A 21,262-nucleotide genomic window follows, 5' to 3' on the forward strand; every position below is an offset into this window, starting at 1 on the left:
GTCTGTACTTAACTATGTATTTCACTAAAAAATGCAACATTTTAACTCGGTTTTTGGTAGATTTTTACGTGACTAACATAAGGCTACTGTGGAAGTGCCCATTTCGGTTACAACGACATTCGTTTATAACGACACTATTTTTAGGTCCCTTTGATGACGTTATAACCAAGTTCTACTGTATATATAGTAATGTAACAGGTTGCTTATATACAGGATTGACAATACAAATTATAAGTATATAAGAAGTATTGTTATACTCTGAATAATGTAGGACAGTTTGTAAAAATAGAATAGCTTCAGGCTAAGCATCGGCTACTGACACATACTTACTTACTCATGGAACTGAGCCCTTCTGGAGGAGCCACCAATTCTGCAGCTGCTCAAGAATTTCTCAGCATTTTATGGAACCTGAAGGTTCATTACCGTATTCACAAGAGCCCTCCACTGGTCCCTATCCTGAGCCAGATCAATCCAATCTATACCATCCCATCCTCTCTCTCTCTAAGATCCATTTTAATATTGTCCACCCACCTACTTGGCCTTCGCCAGTGGTCTCTTTCCTTCTGGCTTTCCCACCAATATCCTATACACATTTCTTGTCTCCCCCATTCGTGCTACATGCCCTGCCCACCTCATCCTCCTTGACTTGATTGTTCTAATTTTACTTGGAGAAGAGTACAAGTTATGAACCTCCTCATTGTGCAGTTTCCTCCAACCTCCTGTCACTTCATCTCTCTTCGGTCCAAATATTCTCCTCAACATCCTGTTCTCAAACACCCTCAGTCTGTGTTCCTCCCTTATTGTCAGAGACCAAGTTTGACACCCATAGAGAACCACAGGCAAAATTATAATTTTGTATATTCTAACTTTTATGTTCTTGGACAGCGGACAAGAAGACAAAAGGTTCTGGACTGAATGGTAGCATCAGCTACTGACAGATATCAAGAAATAAATGAGCTACTACAAGCTTCTAAATCAGGTGGCATGTCACAAAAACCACTGCCCTCACTGCCTAGTTCAAGAAGCACAAAAGAAGAAATCTGCCTTTACATTATATTAACTTTCTTCTTGAACAACATAGTGCAAGGTCCATATTGGGTTTCAGAAACAAACTGATACATGATACATGCTTTTCCTTTAGTAACTGATAGTTGTTCACATGGTCGAGGTATTATCAGTAAAGGTTTGTCATCATATCACCAAAAGCATATCATTAGTCCTTAATCTGAGTCCAGTCCAGCTTGTTCACAGGATATTTCTCTAAAATCCATTTTGATGCTGCTGTCCTGTCTTCTTCACATTCTGGAGGTCTCAGTCCGGAGACTTCAGTCTTTTGTAGTTTTCCCCAGTCCCTCCAGGCAAGTTCTTGGATAATATTTTCATTTTGGCCACAACCGCTTCCTTTCACAGCCTTTCCAGTTCATTATTTGCTAACCATTCTAGCATTGGATGCTATAGAGCTTAGTCTGTTACCATAAACAAAGCAAGTATTCCTTCACATAGCCTACAAAGTGGTCCCACATCTTCAGATTAACTAACCAGCCCAAGGAGCTGAGTCCATTTTGAGAAGCCACCAGTTGCTCAGTTACTCAAGAATTTGCCAACATTTCATGAAGCCCAAAGGTGCATTACCATGTTCACAAGAACCTACCACTGGTCCCTATCCTGAGCCAGATCAATCCAGTCCACACCACCCCATCCTGTTTCTCGTAGTTCCATTTTGATATCCTCCCACATACATCTTGGTCTTCTAGTTTTCTCTTTCCTTCTGGCTTTCCCACCAAAACCCAGCATGCATTCACTTTCCCCACATGCATGCTACATGCCCTGCCCATCTCATCCTTATTGACATGATCATTCTAATTATCCTCTGGACGTTATGCAGCCACAGTTTGGTATGCATTTTTGCTCCATCTATGTCCTATCCATTTTATCCATCTTGGTTTATTCATATCTAGAATATTTGGAGGTGGCTGGACAGAGTAAGTATAGGTATGGGAAGGAATGATGCGACACTTCAAACAAGGGAAAGAAAAGACAAGAAGGGGAATTCTCATCTCACCCCTGACTCTCACAAGAGGAATTAACAGATAAGGAGTACAAAGTCTGAAACTCATTGTTATGTATTTGTCTCCATTATCTATGTCACTTTATGTTTCCTAGGTCTGCATATTCTCATCAGCACTTTGTTGCTTAGTACCCACACAGTTCGTTCTCTCCTCATAGCAAAAGACCAAATTTCAAAAGAACTGCAACCATCAATATCTTTCATATTAAATTCAGAGTGAAAAATAAAAAATTTTAAAAATATAATATATAGGTTATGACTGATCATTCTAAAAATAATTTTGAGTCTTTTTCCATCAGGGACGCCCATACTTACAATTGCTGTGTACTGGACGTTTGGTGGTATTTACACGCTACTGGACATTACAAACAAACCCGCTATCTTGCGCAAGTATAAGATTCAGCCTGGAACAAATGAACCAGTTGACCCAAAACGCCTGATGCAGGCAAGTACTTAATGCCTTTTTCTAAGGCATGTTTATTTTAACACTAGTGTGATGTCCATTGAAATTGTTATAGTAGATCTTTTATAAGTCTCAATGCCTTCGTCTTTGTTGCATATTTTTGGTTATCTCTTTCATTTGTAAATTCTGTTACTGTTATTCCTACACTTCCTTTGTATCTCCTTACATTAAAACAGTTTCAGCAAGTATTATTCTGAAATTGATGTAAACATTCGTACTTTATCTCCTTTCCTCCCTGCTCCCACAATCCTTGCTTTTCCCTTTCATTTGTCCACCCTTTTGTCATTATGCTTCCCTTTCTTTCCTGTGCCTCTTCTCCATTACAACAGTTCTGCAAGTACAAAGGCAAATCGAAAAGTCTTTGCCCCTATTTTTTTTCTGCCACAATAATACACATACAGGGAAATCAAAATACATGCAATGTTCCAAGTACCTTTGACTATTTTTCCACATAGTCACCAACCCGATTCAGACATCTGTCCCATTGCACCACTAGTTTGGAGGTTGTAGAATTTGGCCGGTTGAGCGAGGAACCACCGCCGGACAGCGGTTTTTGCATCGTTGGAAATTAACCTTTGGTCTACCAGGAACTTCTTCAGTGGACCGAACACGTGGTAATCACTGGGGGCGAGGTCTGGACTCTACGGTGCATGCTCCATAATCTACCATCCGAATGACTGCAGTCGGGTGGCAGTCCTGTTTGCCACATGTAGCCTGGCGTCATGAAGTAGAACCAGATTGTCCACGAGAATCCCCGGGCGCAACTGCAGTCATTCGGATTGGAGATTATGGAGCATGCACCATATAGTCCAGACGTCGCCCGCAGTGATTACCACGTGTTCGGTCCACTGAAGAAGTTACAGGCAAGCCAGAGGTTCATTTCTGACAACGCAAAAACCGCTGTCTGGCAGTGGTCCCGCGCTCAACCGGCCAAATTCTGCAACACTGGCTTCTCCAAATTAGTGGTCCGATGGGACAAATGCCTGAACCAGGGTGGTGACTATGTGGAAAAATAGTCAAAGGTACTTAGAACACTGCCTGTATTTTGATTTCTCTGTATGTGTATTATTGTGGCTGAAAACAAATATGGGCAAAGACTTTTTGATTTTCCCTCATATCTCTCGAAACATGTCATTACAGAACAGCAATAAAAATACTAACTGTGATACATACTATGTTATTTCAGCCTTTCCTCTGGTCTGTGAGCACAAGCAAACTCTTTTGTGCCCACAGCAAAAGAAACAAACTCCGAGGTATGTAGTCTACAACCTTAGAATCCCCACAGCCATTAATTTTCGGTTTTCTAGACCGGCGCCACTGTTTCCTTGAAATAGCTCCTCAATTATCCTCACGAGGCTGAGTGGACATCGTTCCAGACCCACTACTTCTCAGAAAATCTGGTAGCACTGGGAATCAAACCCAGGAGCTCTGACCACTGGACCACAGTGGCAGTCCTTCTTTGCCTACTGTTTTTATAATTATACATACCAAAAGATATGTTTTATTGAACAATACATCAAAGCTGTTCAGACAGTTAATGTCATATGTCAGGCATTGAGGGTAACTGTGTCATCTGTGCGTTTAAGAAAACATACGTACACCAAACTGGATTTTATATCTAAGATTTTTATGGATTATGAGAACATAAGTCATGGCCATGTATGGTTATCTCTGATATGTCCAACGTTGTTTGTGTGTTTGCACTTGTGACTGCAAGTTGTCAGAATATCAGGTTCTGTAATCTGGCCAAACATTGCTACTGGATAGCCAGCTTTGCTGCTTTGTATTCAGGAGACCTGTGGTTCAATTCTTGGCCCAAATACTGACCGTTGTGACCGAATCTCTAGGTGACTATTAGAATAATACCTTCAAGTTCATCTGTTTAAAATCTTCATTGTCCGTCCAAAATCTGCATAGTTGAAAAAGGTCCTAACATAACTTAGTGTTTAGTCATTTGATTAACAGCAGTGCACAGTGGACAGGTGACAGTCAGTAGTAGTCTTGCTACTCGCTTCTTCAGCCATGAACTCGAGTAAGTGGTACACTCATGAAGATTACATAAACAATATTCTTAGGACTGAACATTGTCATCACGTTGATAGCACTCCTGCTTCATGTGTGGAACATCCTTGTTTCAAATCTTGGACAGGAACCTTCCTCTCCCAACTGAAGCTTTTCCTCAGTCCCATCAGACAAATGCCAAGTTACCGTCTCATCAGGCCATGGCTGCTTCTTTCCATATCCAGTTTAATTTGTTATTCTCTGATCAACGTACCAATCAATGTTATATTCTTTGTGCTTAAGTAACACATACATAAATAAATTAATAAAATAAAGACATTTTATTGCTTAATTATGACCGTCTCTGTGGTCTAGTGGTCAGAGTTCCTGGCTACAGATCCAGAGGTCCAGGTTCGATTCCCGGTGCTAACGGATTTTATGAGAAGTAGTGGGTCTGGAACGGGGTCAACTCAGCCTCATGAGGATAATTGAGGAGCTATTTCAAGGAAATAGCGGCTTCAGTCTAGAAAACCGAAATTAACAGCTCTGGGGATTCGTTGCGCTGACCACACAACACCCTCTATCCACTAAAAGTTGGCACTAACTTCTCCAACTAACGGCAGTTGCTTGGTCGGTATAGTTCTCTTGCGGACTAAAACCACAGTTTGTTTGTTTTATTGCTTAATTATTGATGTTTTGAGCAATTATCACAAATTTCTAAATCATGTACCACTTGCAAGTTGAGATTTCAGAAAACCCTGTATGTTCCAGGTGATAGGATGGGTGCTTATCAACCAGGCTGTTGTTGGTTTACCAGTCGCATATGTGTCATACTTAATGATGAAGTGGAGGGGCTCTCCCCCATTGAGAGAGTTACCTACATTCCATTGGGTTCTTGCTGAGATGGCTGTGCACATACTTATGGAAGAGATTGGCTTCTACTATTCTCACAGGTATCGCTTGTCTTCATGTAAGCTTCTAAGCTTGGTCACACTGTACACACAGCTGTCTGTTGCCTGCTCCTCCTCTGCCGAAGAGTTGTGACACCATAAACAGTAGCACCAGATTCAAGTTTCTTGTCAAGTGTGGTGCCTTCTAATTTGCTCCCATTACTGACCTTACTCATACCTTGTAGATAGAGGCAGCAAGTTCCTCCAAAATGTGGTAACAATCTATCAGACGACCCTGAACATTGCTAAATTTCTACTGAACTACACAGTATTACATTCCAGAAGACAGCATCCTTCAGAAGGTTGCAGGGTTAACACAAAGACCATTATATACACGTGTATGTTAAAAGTTGTGTGCCAATTCTGTCTGATGATGTATCTGCTACCACAGTATGTAACCAGGTTTGTGTTGCAGGGTACTTCATAGTCGCTACCTGTATCGCTTCATTCACAAGAGGCATCACGAATGGACGGCTCCGATTGCCGTGACAGCAATGTACTGCCATCCAATTGAGAGCATATTCTCAAATATGCTGCCTATCTTCCTTGGAGTGTTCATCATGGGATCACATGTGGCCACTGCATGGCTGTGGTTCTCATTGGCAATCTTGTCTACCCTCAACGCCCATTCAGGCTACCATCTACCATTTCTTCCATCACCTGAATTTCATGATTTCCACCATCTGAAGTGAGTCATACATATGAACCATTTATTGTCATTCTAACTACATGCCTAGCGGCCTCCGTAGTCTAGAGGTAACGTTCCCACCTCATGACTCGTAGTACGCGGGTTCAAATACCTGGCGGAGGTCGTCAAATTTTTAAGGGTGGAAATATTCAGGGAACAAGTCCTCCGGGAGGGACTTTAAGCCGTGGGTCCCGTGTCATAGCTTTACGGCACGTAAAAGAACCTCATATCTCCAAAGGAGGTCACTGAGCCAAATTACAGATGTTTCCCGCCCAACAGCAGTCTCTAATACCTCCGGTAGATGGGGGAAGCATTATAGATACCTCTCAGCTAGTAGAGCCGGTCTCGCTGGCTGGGCGGGACTGATGGTAAGCACCAGTACCGGTAAGATATAGAGAGTGGTAGAAATCATAGAGGGAAGCACAATGGACCAATACAGGTCTAAGTGCATGGGGAACCCCACCGTCTCCAGTAACTAACTAACTACATACCTGGGCTGTCCCTATTGTAACTACATAGTGTAGTGTTTACCATAAAACTCTGTTATGGATGGAACCGTTCTGCCATGTGTTGTGAATGAAAACGTTCTGTTAAATAATAGACTTCTTTATGTAGAACTCAGGCAATAGAATGTAGACTGTAGTAAATTAATGTATTAGATATTAACTGACTTTTAAGAACAAAAGAATAATGTTACTATTGGGACATACACACACACGGCATGCTGATTTTGTAAGCCCAATTCTTCTTTGATAAGGAAGGAAAGTAGGCTAAAAGCGTGGTTTAATGGTTTCTTTTGTGCTTTGATTTTACAACACTTTCACTACTGCAGAACATATATAGCTTAGGATAATAGATGAATGATGAACTGGAAGGGATTCTGAAGGAAGCAGGTGTGGCCTGATTGAGGTTCTGGCCTATCAGTTGCCTGGAGGGACTTGAAGATGCCTAGTATCCCAACTGAGATTTGAACCAAGCATATTCTGAATGCGAGTCTTGAGAATTACTGCTAGACCTGCCTGTTGGTGTTAACTTGCTTGATTAGTAATCTGTGCAATTTGTTGTTATTATCTTCAACAGATTCAACCAATGCTTTGGCGTGCTGGGTGTACTTGACCGCATCCATGGGACAGATACTTCGTTCCGCAGTACTACAGCGTATGCACGCCATGTGATGATGCTCAACTTCACTCCCCCTCGTGAAGCGTTCCCCGATGAAAGCAAATGTAAAGCTAAGTAGTTAAGGTCAGTCTTCCCAGGACATTATCATTACATTCTGTACTTTTTATTCTGATCTTGTACTTTCTCATGTAAGTAAAGAAGGAGCGGCCACGCCATAGCTCAAGCGGTTAGTCGCTGGCTTCCCACCCTGAGTTCAATCCCTGGTCTGGTCAAGTGGGATTTGTGGTGGACAAAGTGGCGCTGGGGCAGGTTTTCTCTGAGTACTTCGGTTTCCCCTGCCAATCTTCATTCCACCAATTGCTCCACAATCACCCTCACCTATCATCTGGGGCTGGTACAATAGGCCAGAATTGGCCGCAGTACAAGGGACTTAGCCCCACCCTACTAGCAATAAAAAGAAAGTAAAGAAGGAGCTGAGACATTCCCAGAGGTTCCTGCCCAATTTTAATTTGTTACCTGCTGTGTGGATTTGAATGGGAATTTGTCCTCTATACTTAATGCTTTTACTGCCTGGTAAATTTATTCTTTAAACAGCAGTGAGCTTATGTGCAGCAATAACATTGACTGCTTGATGTTACTGAACATTAGTTGCCTGAGCAACATTGAGCCAGGCTAGCACAGTCAGTATAGCAACTGGCTACGGGCTAGACAACCAAGGGGTTGGAGTTCCGAGTCCCAGTGGGGGCAAGAATTTTCTCTTCTCCAAATCGTCCAGACCAGCTCTGGGGTCCACCCAACCTCCTATCCAATGGGTACCAGGGGCTCTTTCCCCAGGGGTAAAACAATCGTGGCATGAAGCTGACCATTCACCTCCAACTAGTGTCAAGGTCAAGAAAATGTGGATCTATACATCCAGTTCCCCATACGCCTTCATAGTATAGTGCTTAATTAGTTAAGCACAGGGACAACTTTATCTTTACCATTCCCAAGCTTGACTGATGATCACTGCTAGTTCCTAGACATTGATACCAGTCAGTACAAATAGTCTTAAACATAAGTCTTTAAGGAAATTATATGACTGTTCCCCTCAGAAGAAATTATTGTGTTAATTTTCACTTTAGTTTCTCTTTACAGGAACTGATGAGACTGCAACTGAATGGACAGGGTGTTTTGTAACGCAGGAAATGAACTATATGTAAAAACTTGTGTGTCCCTCTCTGCAGGACTGTGACATACTTGGCATTTCTTGGAGCATCCAATACTATTTACTGTAATGGAAGGGAATGCAGGTTTTTAAATAAATTTCAGTACTACACTGAGGTTTACTTCTTATTTAGCTGTGGTAAGACTATGGTTGCTACATTACTTGGCAAGTAGTTACGTGTAAATCTAAAAATGGAAGCGCTGGAGCATTCTGGAATTCATTTCCAGTTTGAAAGAAACAGACACCAATCATGACATGAAACTATTCTTGCTGTTACATAACAACAGCTTTACACTTTCAAAAAGAGAACTGAAATGGGCATACATAAACAGAGTGACAATTCAGCCTTGATGAGGTCAGAAATTAAACAAGACCAGCAATGCGCACATGTAGGACCATGCGTTATCTTACTCATCGGTCTAATGATGCTAAGTTATAAAAGCAAGTTACATGTATAAAATTCCAGCCATGACATGTTGCACCATCTGTCATCAGACACACAGATAAGTGTGGATACAAGCTGTCAAGTGACACCTCCATTGCCATTCCTGCACCTTCTTTGCAAATAACATAGAAGCATTGTTTAAGTGACCAGGAATAGATAATTTATGTTTCATGTTACTGATTTTAAAATAGGTGCAGAATGACACCTTGGCACCCAGAAAAGCACTGGGGCACTGCCCTTTGCTGCCATGGCTTGACCACATCCCTGCTAATTACTGCCTTTCAGGATAATGGGTGATTTAAAATGTAAGGGGCAATGATATGCGGAGATCTATTTAACGTGTTGATGGATGAGTGAGCACTGTCCATCATCTTAAATGCATTTAAAGTACACAGCATTTCAAAAGCTGGTTCCACTTCGGTAATAAGGTATAAATGAGGGGGAAAAGACCGTACTCAGTTGAGCCCATTAGAAGCTGGACTTGATCACTGCGCAATGAAGGAAGTTTTAAACAGCATGTATATTTTGTTACTGTCATATATCATATGTGGGAGAGAGAAATAAAAACAGCAATAAAATCAGTGAGGGGGGGTGCTTTTGTGTTACAGTTTTGATATCCTTATTTTCCATCAGCATTTGCATCATTGTTAACTTGACAAGCACATGGTCCAGCTGATCGAGCTTTCCATTTTCTCAGTTTGACCTGTCATTATGCCTTGTAACAAAACACTGTCAGAACATCAGTGTAGTACGAAGATTTGCTAGGAGAGATGTTGTTTACACTGTAAATATATTGCTTACAGCCAAGATATATATACAATATAGTATGTTGACTGTGAAAGGTTTATATGTATTTTAATGTTATATTTTATTATAGTTATTTACTTATGAGATTATGTAAATACAGTGTACCCTTGCCTTATGGACATTGTGTGGAATTTTGGCATAATTTAAGAAATTCAGATCACACTATTCATGCATCAGTGATGTGATGTATAGGGATGGCTTTTGGTGAGGTTTCTATTCATATCTTAATTTAGAGTGTGCAGTGATGCCCATATTTAACATGTTTTATATATGTATTATTATTTCTGGTGGGGTAATACAGTGATTTTATTGTAGCTCTGACCTGGAAGATTTTCTGTAGGAATTCATCTGTGAGGTTCATGTTATGGCATTTCATGATACAGACATTTACTTTTAAAAACACGTCCCTTCCATAATTTGGGGGCATGCTGTGTTAGTCTGTAATTTCTATGTTTTATAAATATTTCTTTGTATTTTTTATGGTATAGTTTGCTGTGTTTAATAAATATTTCTTTACAAAATATTTGAATGCTTGTGGTCATATAACATTATATACATATAAAAGCATTGAAACGTATTTTGGGTCAGTTTGAGAAGTAAAATAAATGTCATAGCTTTTTGTCTAAAATATGTAATTCAAAAATTCTGAGATGTATGTTCCAGATAGTAAAGATGGTACAAGTGATTTCTTGAAGACATGGAGACAGTATCTTACAGAGCTTCCCGGACCTTTGTAGTTATGTCTTATTAACTCACATGTTACCTATAAAAATATGGTACACCTCACTTATTGTACATGTGTAACTGAGAATCATGTTTCTGGATTCTCATAGAATTTCATTGTACAGACACAAACCACAATATAATTTGCCAAAATCCATTCCATGCCAAATGCTGTTCTTTAAGTGGCATTGGAACAGTTTTCCCTTGCCAGTCATCGTTCTACCATTGCTCCATACATGATAGTCCAGACCAGGAAACGCATTAAAACATTCTTAGTCTTTAAAAGATGGGTTGTTCATCTCTGACACAGCATTTTGCTGTTCACAGATTAAGGAAGTCAAGGTTTTTAACGTGGTCTTGAAAAAATTAAGGAACTTCTTTGTGGTTCTCATAAAATATTAAGCACTGTAGCCTCATGCAACACATGTCAATATACTCCTGGGAATATTTGTGTACTGAAGTGTGCTGAATCTTCCTCCTTTCATAAGTTGCTTCCCCTGAACTCACCAAAGAATTTAATATGCCCATCACAATCGTTTTTGGATATGTAGGATATAGTACAGTAAAACTTGGTTATAGCAACATCGGTTTCTGCGACACCTTGTCTATTGCGTCAAATATTCAATGGTACGAACTAATTCCTCATAAAGCAACTGTTTTTATACCTTGCTTAGTACGACATGCACAAATGCATCAACCTCGTATGTAACATCATTTCCATTCCTGAATTTCTCTGATATGGACATTGAACGTAATTTAGAAAGTGTGTATTGGGCAAGTAACAGGAAACAGATGAAGATAACTGATTACTGTACTCGTATCTAGGTACAGTAAGGCACAACAATTGATGTAATCTACTGTAATTTGGTGAGTAGGCCTACCTTTAATATACAGTATTAGTGCGGTGTGTATTGTCAGTGAAAAGCGCTGTAATATGTCTTTGATATTAAACATTTGGGCAATTCCACGTTAATGTTACGTTAGTCTGTACTTAACTACGTATTTCACTAAAAAATGCAACATTTTAACTCGGTTTTTGGTAGATTTTTACGTGACTAACATAAGGCTACTGTGGAAGTGCCCATTTCGGTTACGACGACATTCGTTTATAACGACACTCTTTTTAGGTCCCTTTGATGACGTTATAACCAAGTTCTACTGTAATTCAGTTTCAGTTAAAAATTCCCTATAAATTAAATTTAAAATGTTTGGATGTTTGCATATTAGTAGATGGAGTTCTTGGAATATTGTTTTTCTTTTTTCAAGCAACAGAAAAATCTACAGGAAAGAGACCCAGTATAATGCTAACATGTTAATTCAATGGGCCATGTAAATTTGTTATCTTAACGAGGATATATCCCATAAATTATAAATCATTTATAAATATTTTTGACAGGCAATCTTTTCACTGTCTGTAATATTGCTTTTGATAATCAGTACTAAGATAAAACTGTGTCTTTTTGCTCTCCACGGTATAACAGTGTTTCAGTTCATTTAACTGTATGTCATAAGTCTTATGTATAGTTCCTATATACATAGTTGTTAAAATTATCCATTATATCATTATTATTATTATTATTATTATTATTATTGCATTTAGGCTAGTTAATCTGTTGTGTAAGTTTTAAATGATTGTTTACGATAAAACGGTTAGGACCCATGGTCAGTGAACTGTGGTCTTGATGTCAAAATGCAGGATTGGTACTCCCCCACAGTCAGAAGCTGAATGTTACTGAGTTACCACATGCATGAGAATAAGGCAGAGCATACTTGTGAGTTATGATACTGTGTAGTCCTGTATAGGTCTTTAACAACATTTTGGCATAACATACTACCTTAGTGTCCAGAACAAGGAATGTATGTGTATGTTCCTCTGAAACTTTGGAAACTGCCAATGAGACACTGACATAACCTATTAGATGACAATTTACGTTTTTATCACAATAGAAACCTAAAATCTCACAAGTACAGTTCAGGTTTATTCACCTGCATGTGTATTCAGTAATATGTAAGAAAGAAAAAATTTGTGTAATCTCTTTTATATTTGTAAATTATGTGATATAATCACTGCTTTTGGTTCAGGGTCGTATATGGGAGTGTGGATAGAGTGATGAAGGTAGCTGTAATTAAAGAGACAATGGGCATGGAAGAAGGTAAGAGAAAGGGAAATGGGCTCTAATCCTGGAATCCCATAGCCTAGAAACCTCCATAAGCTGATCGTATAAGAGGATATCATGTTTGTATGTTTTGTCGGCATGTTTCAGCTCAAAAAACACAGGATGGACTGCGATGGAATTTGATATTGAATTATGAAGACTTGTAGGACAATTTCAGTTTTAGTAAGATAAATATGTAATCATCAAAGCTGTTTGGAACAAGAATTCTGTCTTCTGGGATATAACGCCAGTGAAGTCCATTGAAAGTCAGCCAGTGATTCAGAGGAACATGTCACCTCCATGTTGGTTTCTTGCTTGGCATATTCTTTGACCCTTCACAGCATTATGTCCCAGACAATAGAACTTGACATAACCACTGCTGTGAGAATCTCAGATCATACCTATTCGGAGCAGGTAGGATCAATCAGAATGTGAACATGCAAAGAAAATGTTGAAGCTGTGTATGCTGTGGTATAGATTGCAGCTTTCCAGTCCTGTAACTTTCCTGAGAAAAGTAATGTTATTCAGTTGTACAGCAAAGGTGAAGAGTTAATGATTTGTATGGACTCCAATCCTGCAACTATATTGGTTGTCAGTCTGATACCTGTCTAATATTTGGATGTTCATTCATGGCATGTTCCCTTGACATACACTTTCTTTTAACCAACTGGTTTTGAAAAAATATGAAAGGTGCTGCTTATTTTCCAGCTAGTCGGGTGTTATTTTTGTTCATGGATTTAACGCTTCCCTTGTTATAAATGATTTTGTGCTCGTATTATCATTGAAAAGTCCTGCCATCTCTTGACACTGTTAGCCAACTGTCTGTAGCATTCCATAACCTGCTTTACTATAACAAACTCAAAGAATGGAAATTATTCATAATACAGAATCTTCCAAAGAAAACTCAGTTTATTTGTACAGTGTAAAATGATTTATCATTAATGTATGAAATGTATAGATGTTGCATAGGAAGACATAACTTTGATTTTTGCTGTGGTGTTCTGAGCTTCAAGTATTGATACTTTATTTGCTTGTACCATTGGTCTGCTTAATTGCCTCTGGTGATATAAGTGTTAGGGCCATTGTCAACATTTTAACCCAACAAAGAGCATATCTTAACATGTGGCATTAATTTTAATAACAATACATCTACTAAATAACAGTGCTTGTTGTTGATTAATCTTATAATTATTCAACCCTCCTCCTTATCCTAAAAACCATTTTCATAAAATAATTTGAAATTAATATTTATACAGATACTCCATTATTCATCTATTCTAGCAAGACATATGGAAATTAAACAGACTGAATAAGGAATGTAACAATCAGAAATTGGCGTTTCATGGATGAAAAGTTGCAATGATTGGGACGTAATAAAACTGAATATAATAGATGGCACTGTAGGGGTTTGGAATTATAGGTTAAAAGGTAAAAGATTCAAAGGACAGCTCAAATCAAGATGGCTTACCCATGTGAGTGATGATATAACAAGTAGGGCTCAAGCAAAAATGATAAAACTAGGAGTGCAGATATATTTTCAGATTTCTCATGCATCATCTCACCACGTACTGAAAACTCCACTAGAATCTCAGGAGACCAGACTAAGATGGCTTAGTCAAGTGGCTGATAATATTAAAAATGGAGAAACTGGGGAAAGCCAAACATAGTTGGATGATTTTCATCCACCCCTTAATGGAATCAACACCAGCAAAAGAGGGACAAGGTACCTTTAAGGGAAATTAAATGTTTAGAGTGGCTTCAAACCAGCAGAATCATGTGTAAGGTAAAGTTGTCCCTGTACTTAACTGATTAAACACTGTCCCATGAAAATAAATGGGGGAGTGGAGGTGTAGCCCCACAATTATTTACTTTGTCACCAAATGGTGGCGCTGGGGCAGGTTTTCTCCGAGTACTTTGGTTTCCCCTGCCAATCTTCATTCCACCAATTGCTCCACAATCACCCTCACCTATCATCTGGGCCTAGTACAGTAGGCCAGAAGTGGCCACAGTACAAGGGACTTAGTTCCACCCCACTAAAATAAGTAAAGCTATCTCTGTAACAGGCCGTAAAGGCCCATAAGGTTGTGAGACATTGAGGGTCCCACATTATCTAGACAATAGACTCAAAGATGGCAGTAAGGTTGTCAGCCTTACGTGCCGGCTGCGCTTTACTCCCCAGGAAAATTATTTAAGTAATTCCTGGTACTCATTTCTGTTAGAGGCTGAGTCGACCCCAGGGCCATAGTGCAGCTGGAAGGAATAGGTCAATTGAAAAAATTCAGTGACCTCATTGGGACTTGAACCCTGGACCTTCCGGCTTGTAGCATAGTGCCTCAACCACTACACTACCTCTAGTAATAAATAAAAATTGGCACCAAATGGAAGTTAGTGGTCATTTACATGCCCCAGTTGCTTTACCTCTGGGAAAGAGCTCTGGTACACATCAGATAGGAAGTTGGGTGGACCCCAAGGTCTGTCTGAGCTCTGGTGTAGAGAAAAATCTTGCCCTTGCTGTGAATCAAACACTGGCCATCCAGCCAGAAGCCTGTCAATACTGACGGAGTATCCCAGCTCTCTTAATTATAACAGGCAACGATGATAATGATGAACTGTGGTTTGATGCCCCATATGATTTTGTAGATTTAATTCAAAGTAATCCAACTTTAAAGAAAAGGCTTGCAATTGGGACCTTCACCTCCAACCCAGCTATTTTTCTTGTTATCTCCCACTGAATTAGCCTGGTCTCAAGTGTTTAAATATGTCTAAATCTGACAGGTGTAGCCCAATGATTCGAACTAGCTCACTCTAAGGGGCAAAACTGAGTAGGGTGTCTTCTACCCCCTTCACCTGAGGACAGAAACATTCAGTTCTATTTTCTATTCTCTAGAATACTGGACAATGGAAAGAGTCCAAAAACCCAGTAATCTAGATGATCATTGTAAAATATTAGGGCTATATTCATCAAAAATAGTGCAATCAAGAAAAATTTGTTTGGAAAAACCATTGAATCTGTGGGGGGGGGATATGGTTAGCAGTGGAAAGTGTTGCTTATGTGCTTATGTGTGATATGTTTTATATCCAGCCCTAAGGGGGGATGATTGGATCCATGAAGTGAAAATAAATGTAAATGTAAATATTCAGTGCAAATTACATTGATGTGCATGAATGCACGGATCATACAACCTTAGACGGAACCATAGTCAAAACACAGTAAACTTGTACGTCAAATTACGGCGAAAAGAAGCTAATACGAATTTCTCATACAACTTTGAACGGAATGTATAGGAAAAGGAGAGGGGGGGCGTGAGAGAGGGAGTGTTGAGGTCGTTGAGGTTGTGGTAGGGTACGGTCAATTTGCTATGTAAGACATTCATTCGTCTCCGTCAAGCTGTAATGAATTGTAATTAGATGTCTACAAGAACTGAAGTGTAGAATACGTAATATAATCAAATAAGTAGTATAACAATCTTCCAGGTGCAAAGAGAAGTTCAGTCCAAAATATGTATTAATTTTTCACGGCAAAATATTGTGTTGTGCAAAAAGGAATTGTTCCCAAAGTTAGAAATGAGGAGTCGAAGTAATTCAGGTGTTAGGTTAGATTATTACCAAAGAATAGTTCACAAGATCATAATGAATCACCAGGTATGGTAAGATTTTTGTGTCATGCAATTGTATGTGTTTGTGAAAAGTGTCACTGAGGATAATAAAGGCCCCCCGTATTCTGTATAATCTGTACCCCCGTTAGCACGTTACCATTTAAAATACCTGTGTGATAGAATTTTTGATTCGCAGTGATTCTAGAAGTCAGTAATATATGTATACATACAAGTATTACATTGCATTCTCAGGATCTAGAGTTAGTAAAAAATGACCGTAGGATGTGGCATAAGTCATAACACAAAAATATACAACCGAATCCTTCACATAAAAAAAAAATACAGTGTACAGGAAGTTCGTTTAAGGTAGTCATGTGAAGCATATGAGAAGTTTAATGCTCCAACTGTCTTTATTACTAAGATAGAGCCCTTTTCTCCCTTAACACTTGTCAGATAGAGGGTCTGCTTACAAGGTTAATTTTTACTCTTCTTTCCTCCTATATCTTTCATGGATTAGACATGTTTCATTATAATAATCTTCTCCTGACTGATTTTCCTATATCTCTCTATGCCATTTAGCAATCTGTTATTATCCATTCTGTTCAAGTGGCTTAAGAAATTATGCTTTGTAGTCATGTGTTCTTTAAATTAGTAAAGATTTAGTTCCTGTGATTATTTCCCCTTTGAAACGAGGATATCTCAATCATAGTGACTAGCTGTGGGCTGGATGACAGGAGTCTGAGTTCAGTTCCTGACAAAGACAAGAGGCCTTTCTCTTTTCTACGACATCCATATCAGGTCTGGGGCCCACCCTGACTACTCACCTTCATCTGGTGCCAAGGTTGTTATGTGGAGCTATACCTCCATATCCCCACAGCTTATGATGTGTAACTTAACTAAATACAGGGACAACTTTACTTTACCTTTTACCTAGTACCAGCTTTATTAATATGTCTTAAATGTTCAGCTTATCACACAACATATTCATTAATATTGGTATGCTTTGTTGATCACTGTACTGTCAAGATTCAACACACAGTCACATCACACAAAAAGTAATTAATATTTGGAACTTATTCTGTCATTGAATTTTTATATAGCAGATCAAATATTTGTCTTTAAAAGACATGACTATGTTTTTGTTATATTGATATTTTTATATTACAAAAAGTATTCACGAAGGTTTCTGCAAGCTGAAAAGGAACGTCTCTTGAGCTTCCTGCAATTTCAGAAGGATTATAAAGAGAGAAGTATATATGGAACTGATGTTCTTACAGCAGTAACTATGAAGGATGCGATGTCCTGGGTTGTAACTCCACGTAGTTGGTAGAAGTCTGCCATTATGTTCGAGGAGTGTATTACCTCCATCTTCACAGTCGAAGAACAAGTCAAACAAGAACTGCTGCCTGCTCCTTGCTGGTGTGTTGCTTGGCTTACTTTTCACCCCCTGAAGTTGGAGGCGATATGTTGTCTGAAACATGAGTGCATTCTGCTGAACTGCACAGGAGTACAACCCAGAAGCCCATACACTGATATATATACAGGGTGTCCCAGGAGGAATGGACCAAACTTCGGGAGGGTGTTCCTTATGTTAAAGTATGCCGATATAACCCAAAACACCTATGTCCAAAGTTGAACGGTTACGGAGATAATGGCCAGAGAAGTGTGAAACTTTGACAGGTGTTACACACATGTTGATTACAAAATACATATTAAAACTGGCAGGAATATGTGGATTCTGTAATGTTAATAATGTACGTAACATCAAACTAACTTGTGAGTGACATGAAGCCATAAAATTGAAGTACAAAATACTCGCTCGCCATGTCATAATTGTCCTTAGAGTTTCCAAGCACTATACATGACACATGAATGGCAAGCGCTGACGTAACGTGGCTGACTGCGCGTTCTGATAAAGCCAACTACATATGTACGGCTAGGGTGAATCACGGCACTCAAGGACAAACATAGATAAGGCCTCTCAGCTGAGAGGTACAGTGCGTGGACCTGCCAGAAGACCACACTTTTCTTGGGCCATTATCTCCGTAACCGTTCAACTTTGGACATAGGTGTTTTGGGTTATATCAGCATACTTTAACATAAGGAACACCCTCCCGAAGTTTGGTCCATTCCTCCTGGGACATCCTGTATAAGGGATACCATTTGTTTTTATACCTTGTATCTTGTTTTCTTAACATTTCAGTGTAATGAAACTTATGGTACTCTTAGTTAATTCCAGGCTTCCTATGTTGACTGTAGTACCTCTCGATTCACTGAACATGTTTTAATTTCAGTTAATATTTTCTTTCCGCAGAACCCGGTAACAGGTCTGTTCCCAGCAAGCCCTCAGAACAATCATGCCTGGATCCGAGACAATGTTTACTGTATACTTGCTGTCTGGGGACTATCAATGGCTTACAAGAAGATAGCCGATATGGATGAGGACAGAGCTAAGACTTACGAATTAGAGCAGGCATGTAACTAACCCACTCCATGAAGTAGAGTCCTTCTTAACGCATTGCGGACCGGTTGTTTTTCTTTAGGGTGTGACAGGAAATGAGTGTGATCATGTTACTGGCTAAGCTAGCAAACATTCCCGAGGTCAACTACACAGTAGTTATGATGCAACGTGGCCACACAGCGAGATATAGTCGGTTTGCAACATAACGCGTCAGAAAAGGGCCAATTGGCCCGCCTGGTCCGCAACGCTATAGAAACATAGAGGGCCGATTGGCCCCTCCGGTCCTGAATGTGTTAAGAAGCTAACAGTTGCTCACAGAATCAAGAAATTACTAGCCTTTTTATGGTACCCAAAGGTTCATCACCATGTTCAAAAGAGCCATCCACTGGATCCAGTCCTGAGCCAGATGAATCCTGTCTGCATGCTCACACACTCCTCAGATCTGTCAAGACCAACATCAAATATACTTCTTTTGATTTTGTTCCGGTTTTTCTTCATTCCAGTGCAGAATACACACATGTTACATGTTCTTTAAATGTACGAATTTTCATGCACGTTAAAAGGATGTAAACTGAAGTGATATTAATGTTTTGAAGCATAAATGTCTTCTGACCAGTTCCTACCTTCAGAAAACACTTTGTATCACCATTATAAAGACTGATTGGTGATTGCTGTTTTGGGAGATAATTGCTGTCTATTCTGACAAAAAATACAGAAATACACACAGAACAAAATGTAGAGTTTTTATTATTATTATTATTATTATTCTATATAGTTGATGGTACATTTAGCAACCTCTGTGCTTAGAAGGGTTAAACCTTTCCTTTTACAGAAAAAGTCAAACAGTTAACAAGATAAATTGGAGTAGTTCATGTTATCAGAAGTAATCTGGGCACAAGGTTATGTCAGTGCTTGAAAAAAATATAGTGGCATGTAAAGAAACATGTTAATACTATCCTCTCATCTACACCTAGTTTTTCCAAATAGATTTTGGATTTTCCAGTCAAAATTTTCTCTTCATTTCTTGCCCCCCTCATGTGTACTATATACAAAAAATGATATACAGTAGTATGCCAATTATCTGAATTAATTAGTGACAAAGGTGGTTTGGATAATGGAAAATTCGGTTAATTGGATTAAATTAATATTCATGAAACAAACATTATTATAATGTACTGTAATATAATAAAAACTAAAAGGACTTCTTAAAAAGATGAAACATGAAAAATTAGTAACTTATTAATTAAATTATAAATTAACATTTTCACACACTTTATTTGATGGGGCATATGTTAGCATAGTTGGTTGAGACATTATGCTGCAAGCTGGAAGGTCACAGTTTCAAGTCCTGATGAGGTCATTGAATTTTTTCCAGTTTACCTAATCCTTCCAGCCACAATATGGCCCTCTGCTTCACTCAGCCTCTGACAGAAATGAGTACCAGGAATCTTCCTGGGGCGTAAAGGGCGGCCGGTGCATAAGGCTTACAACCTTACCATCACCTGTGAGCCGATTGTCTAGAAAATGTTGGAGCCTTATCATCTCACAACCCTATGGGCCTTCACAGCCTCTTACAGGGATAGCTTTGTGTGTCGTTTTTTTTTCTTGCCTTTAAACACTTTATTTGGAAAAGTCCAACAATGATGTTGGTTGAACAGATGCATTCCTTAGTTGCGATGGTTCAGTTAATTGGCAATTTGGATAATGGGGATTCAGATAATTGGTGTCTAATGTGTTGGTAATATACTGAGGAGCTCTGAAAGCCACCTTGTTGATTTCAGAGTTGTGTGAAGCTTATGAGGGGACTCCTGATGGCAATGATGCAGCAGAAGGATAAGGTGGAGAAATTCAAGTCGACACAGAATCCGCTGGATGCACTGCATGCAAAGTACAGCTCCTCCACTGGTCAAACTGTTGTAGGGGACGATGAGTGGGGGCATCTTCAGATTGATGCTGTTTCATTGTACCTCCTAGTACTGGCACAGATGACTGCTTCAGGTATGATGTTGCACTGTTTCATCTGTGAAGGAAAATATGCCTCAGCTTGAAGAGTACTGTGTACTGGGATGGATGCCATATTGTCTGGTAGAAGTTCGTTCATGTTTCAGAGGAATATGCCGTCTCTAACTTCAGGGTCACAGAATAAACAGAGCAAGCTTCAAGCAGAACTGTTTGCTTTGTTGTCCTTACTCTATTACCCTGAAGATGGAAACAATACATTCATCCAATCACATCTCAAGGGGGAGGGGATAAAGTGGCCAGGTCATGAAGGTGACCACTCACCTCCAACTAGTGCCAAGATCAAGGTTTCTAGGGGTTTTAAGGTTTTTTATTTAGCATTCCTAATTGCTACAACAGTAACACTTGAACAAGTGACATCATTCTTGAAATTTTTTTGCCCAAATGCCTAAAGGATTAGAATCTGTCAACAATAAATAATCACTCTTGACATGGTTAGGCCTACAATTAAAATATAACACACACTATCAAACCAAGATAAATAACAGTTAGGTAACAATACATAAATTGAAATATAAGTTGAATAAAAAAATGCCTATCATACTAGTTACGTTAAACT

The 21,262-nt window shown here is 39.2% G+C and overlaps 2 protein-coding genes across 11 annotated transcripts in view; both read left to right on the plus strand.

Annotated features, from left to right (window-relative positions):
- The window catches only part of LOC111861353 (fatty acid hydroxylase domain-containing protein 2), a 25,477-nt gene extending 15,035 nt beyond the window's left edge, over positions 1 to 10,442 (plus strand). For 5 of the 6 annotated variants that reach the window (XM_023845839.2, XM_023845841.2, XM_023845835.2 and 2 more), the window contains 5 exons: positions 2,368 to 2,513; positions 5,304 to 5,485; positions 5,898 to 6,170; positions 7,251 to 7,415; positions 8,427 to 10,442. In XM_023845839.2, the coding sequence (XP_023701607.1) occupies positions 2,368 to 2,513; positions 5,304 to 5,485; positions 5,898 to 6,170; positions 7,251 to 7,410 (761 nt within the window). In that variant the 3' untranslated portion in view covers positions 7,411 to 7,415; positions 8,427 to 10,442. The remainder of the gene's footprint in view (positions 1 to 2,367; positions 2,514 to 5,303; positions 5,486 to 5,897; positions 6,171 to 7,250; positions 7,416 to 8,426) is intronic. The other variant, XM_023845837.2, reaches the window with a different exon arrangement.
- A 5,503-nt stretch (positions 10,443 to 15,945) lies between these two features.
- LOC111861388 (probable phosphorylase b kinase regulatory subunit alpha) overlaps positions 15,946 to 21,262 on the plus strand; it is a 39,366-nt gene continuing 34,049 nt past the window's right edge. For 4 of the 5 annotated variants that reach the window (XM_023845911.2, XM_023845914.2, XM_023845912.2 and 1 more), the window contains exons 1-3: positions 15,946 to 16,269; positions 18,538 to 18,696; positions 20,466 to 20,682. In XM_023845911.2, coding sequence (XP_023701679.1) covers positions 16,192 to 16,269; positions 18,538 to 18,696; positions 20,466 to 20,682 — 454 coding nt within the window. In that variant the 5' untranslated portion in view covers positions 15,946 to 16,191. Of the gene's footprint in view, positions 16,275 to 18,537; positions 18,697 to 20,465; positions 20,683 to 21,262 lie in introns of all 5 variants that reach the window. The other variant, XM_033750300.1, reaches the window with a different exon arrangement.

Source organism: Cryptotermes secundus, unplaced genomic scaffold (assembly GCF_002891405.2).
Source record: "Cryptotermes secundus unplaced genomic scaffold, Csec_1.0 scaffold289, whole genome shotgun sequence".
In the NCBI taxonomy this organism is placed as follows: domain Eukaryota; kingdom Metazoa; phylum Arthropoda; class Insecta; order Blattodea; family Kalotermitidae; genus Cryptotermes; species Cryptotermes secundus.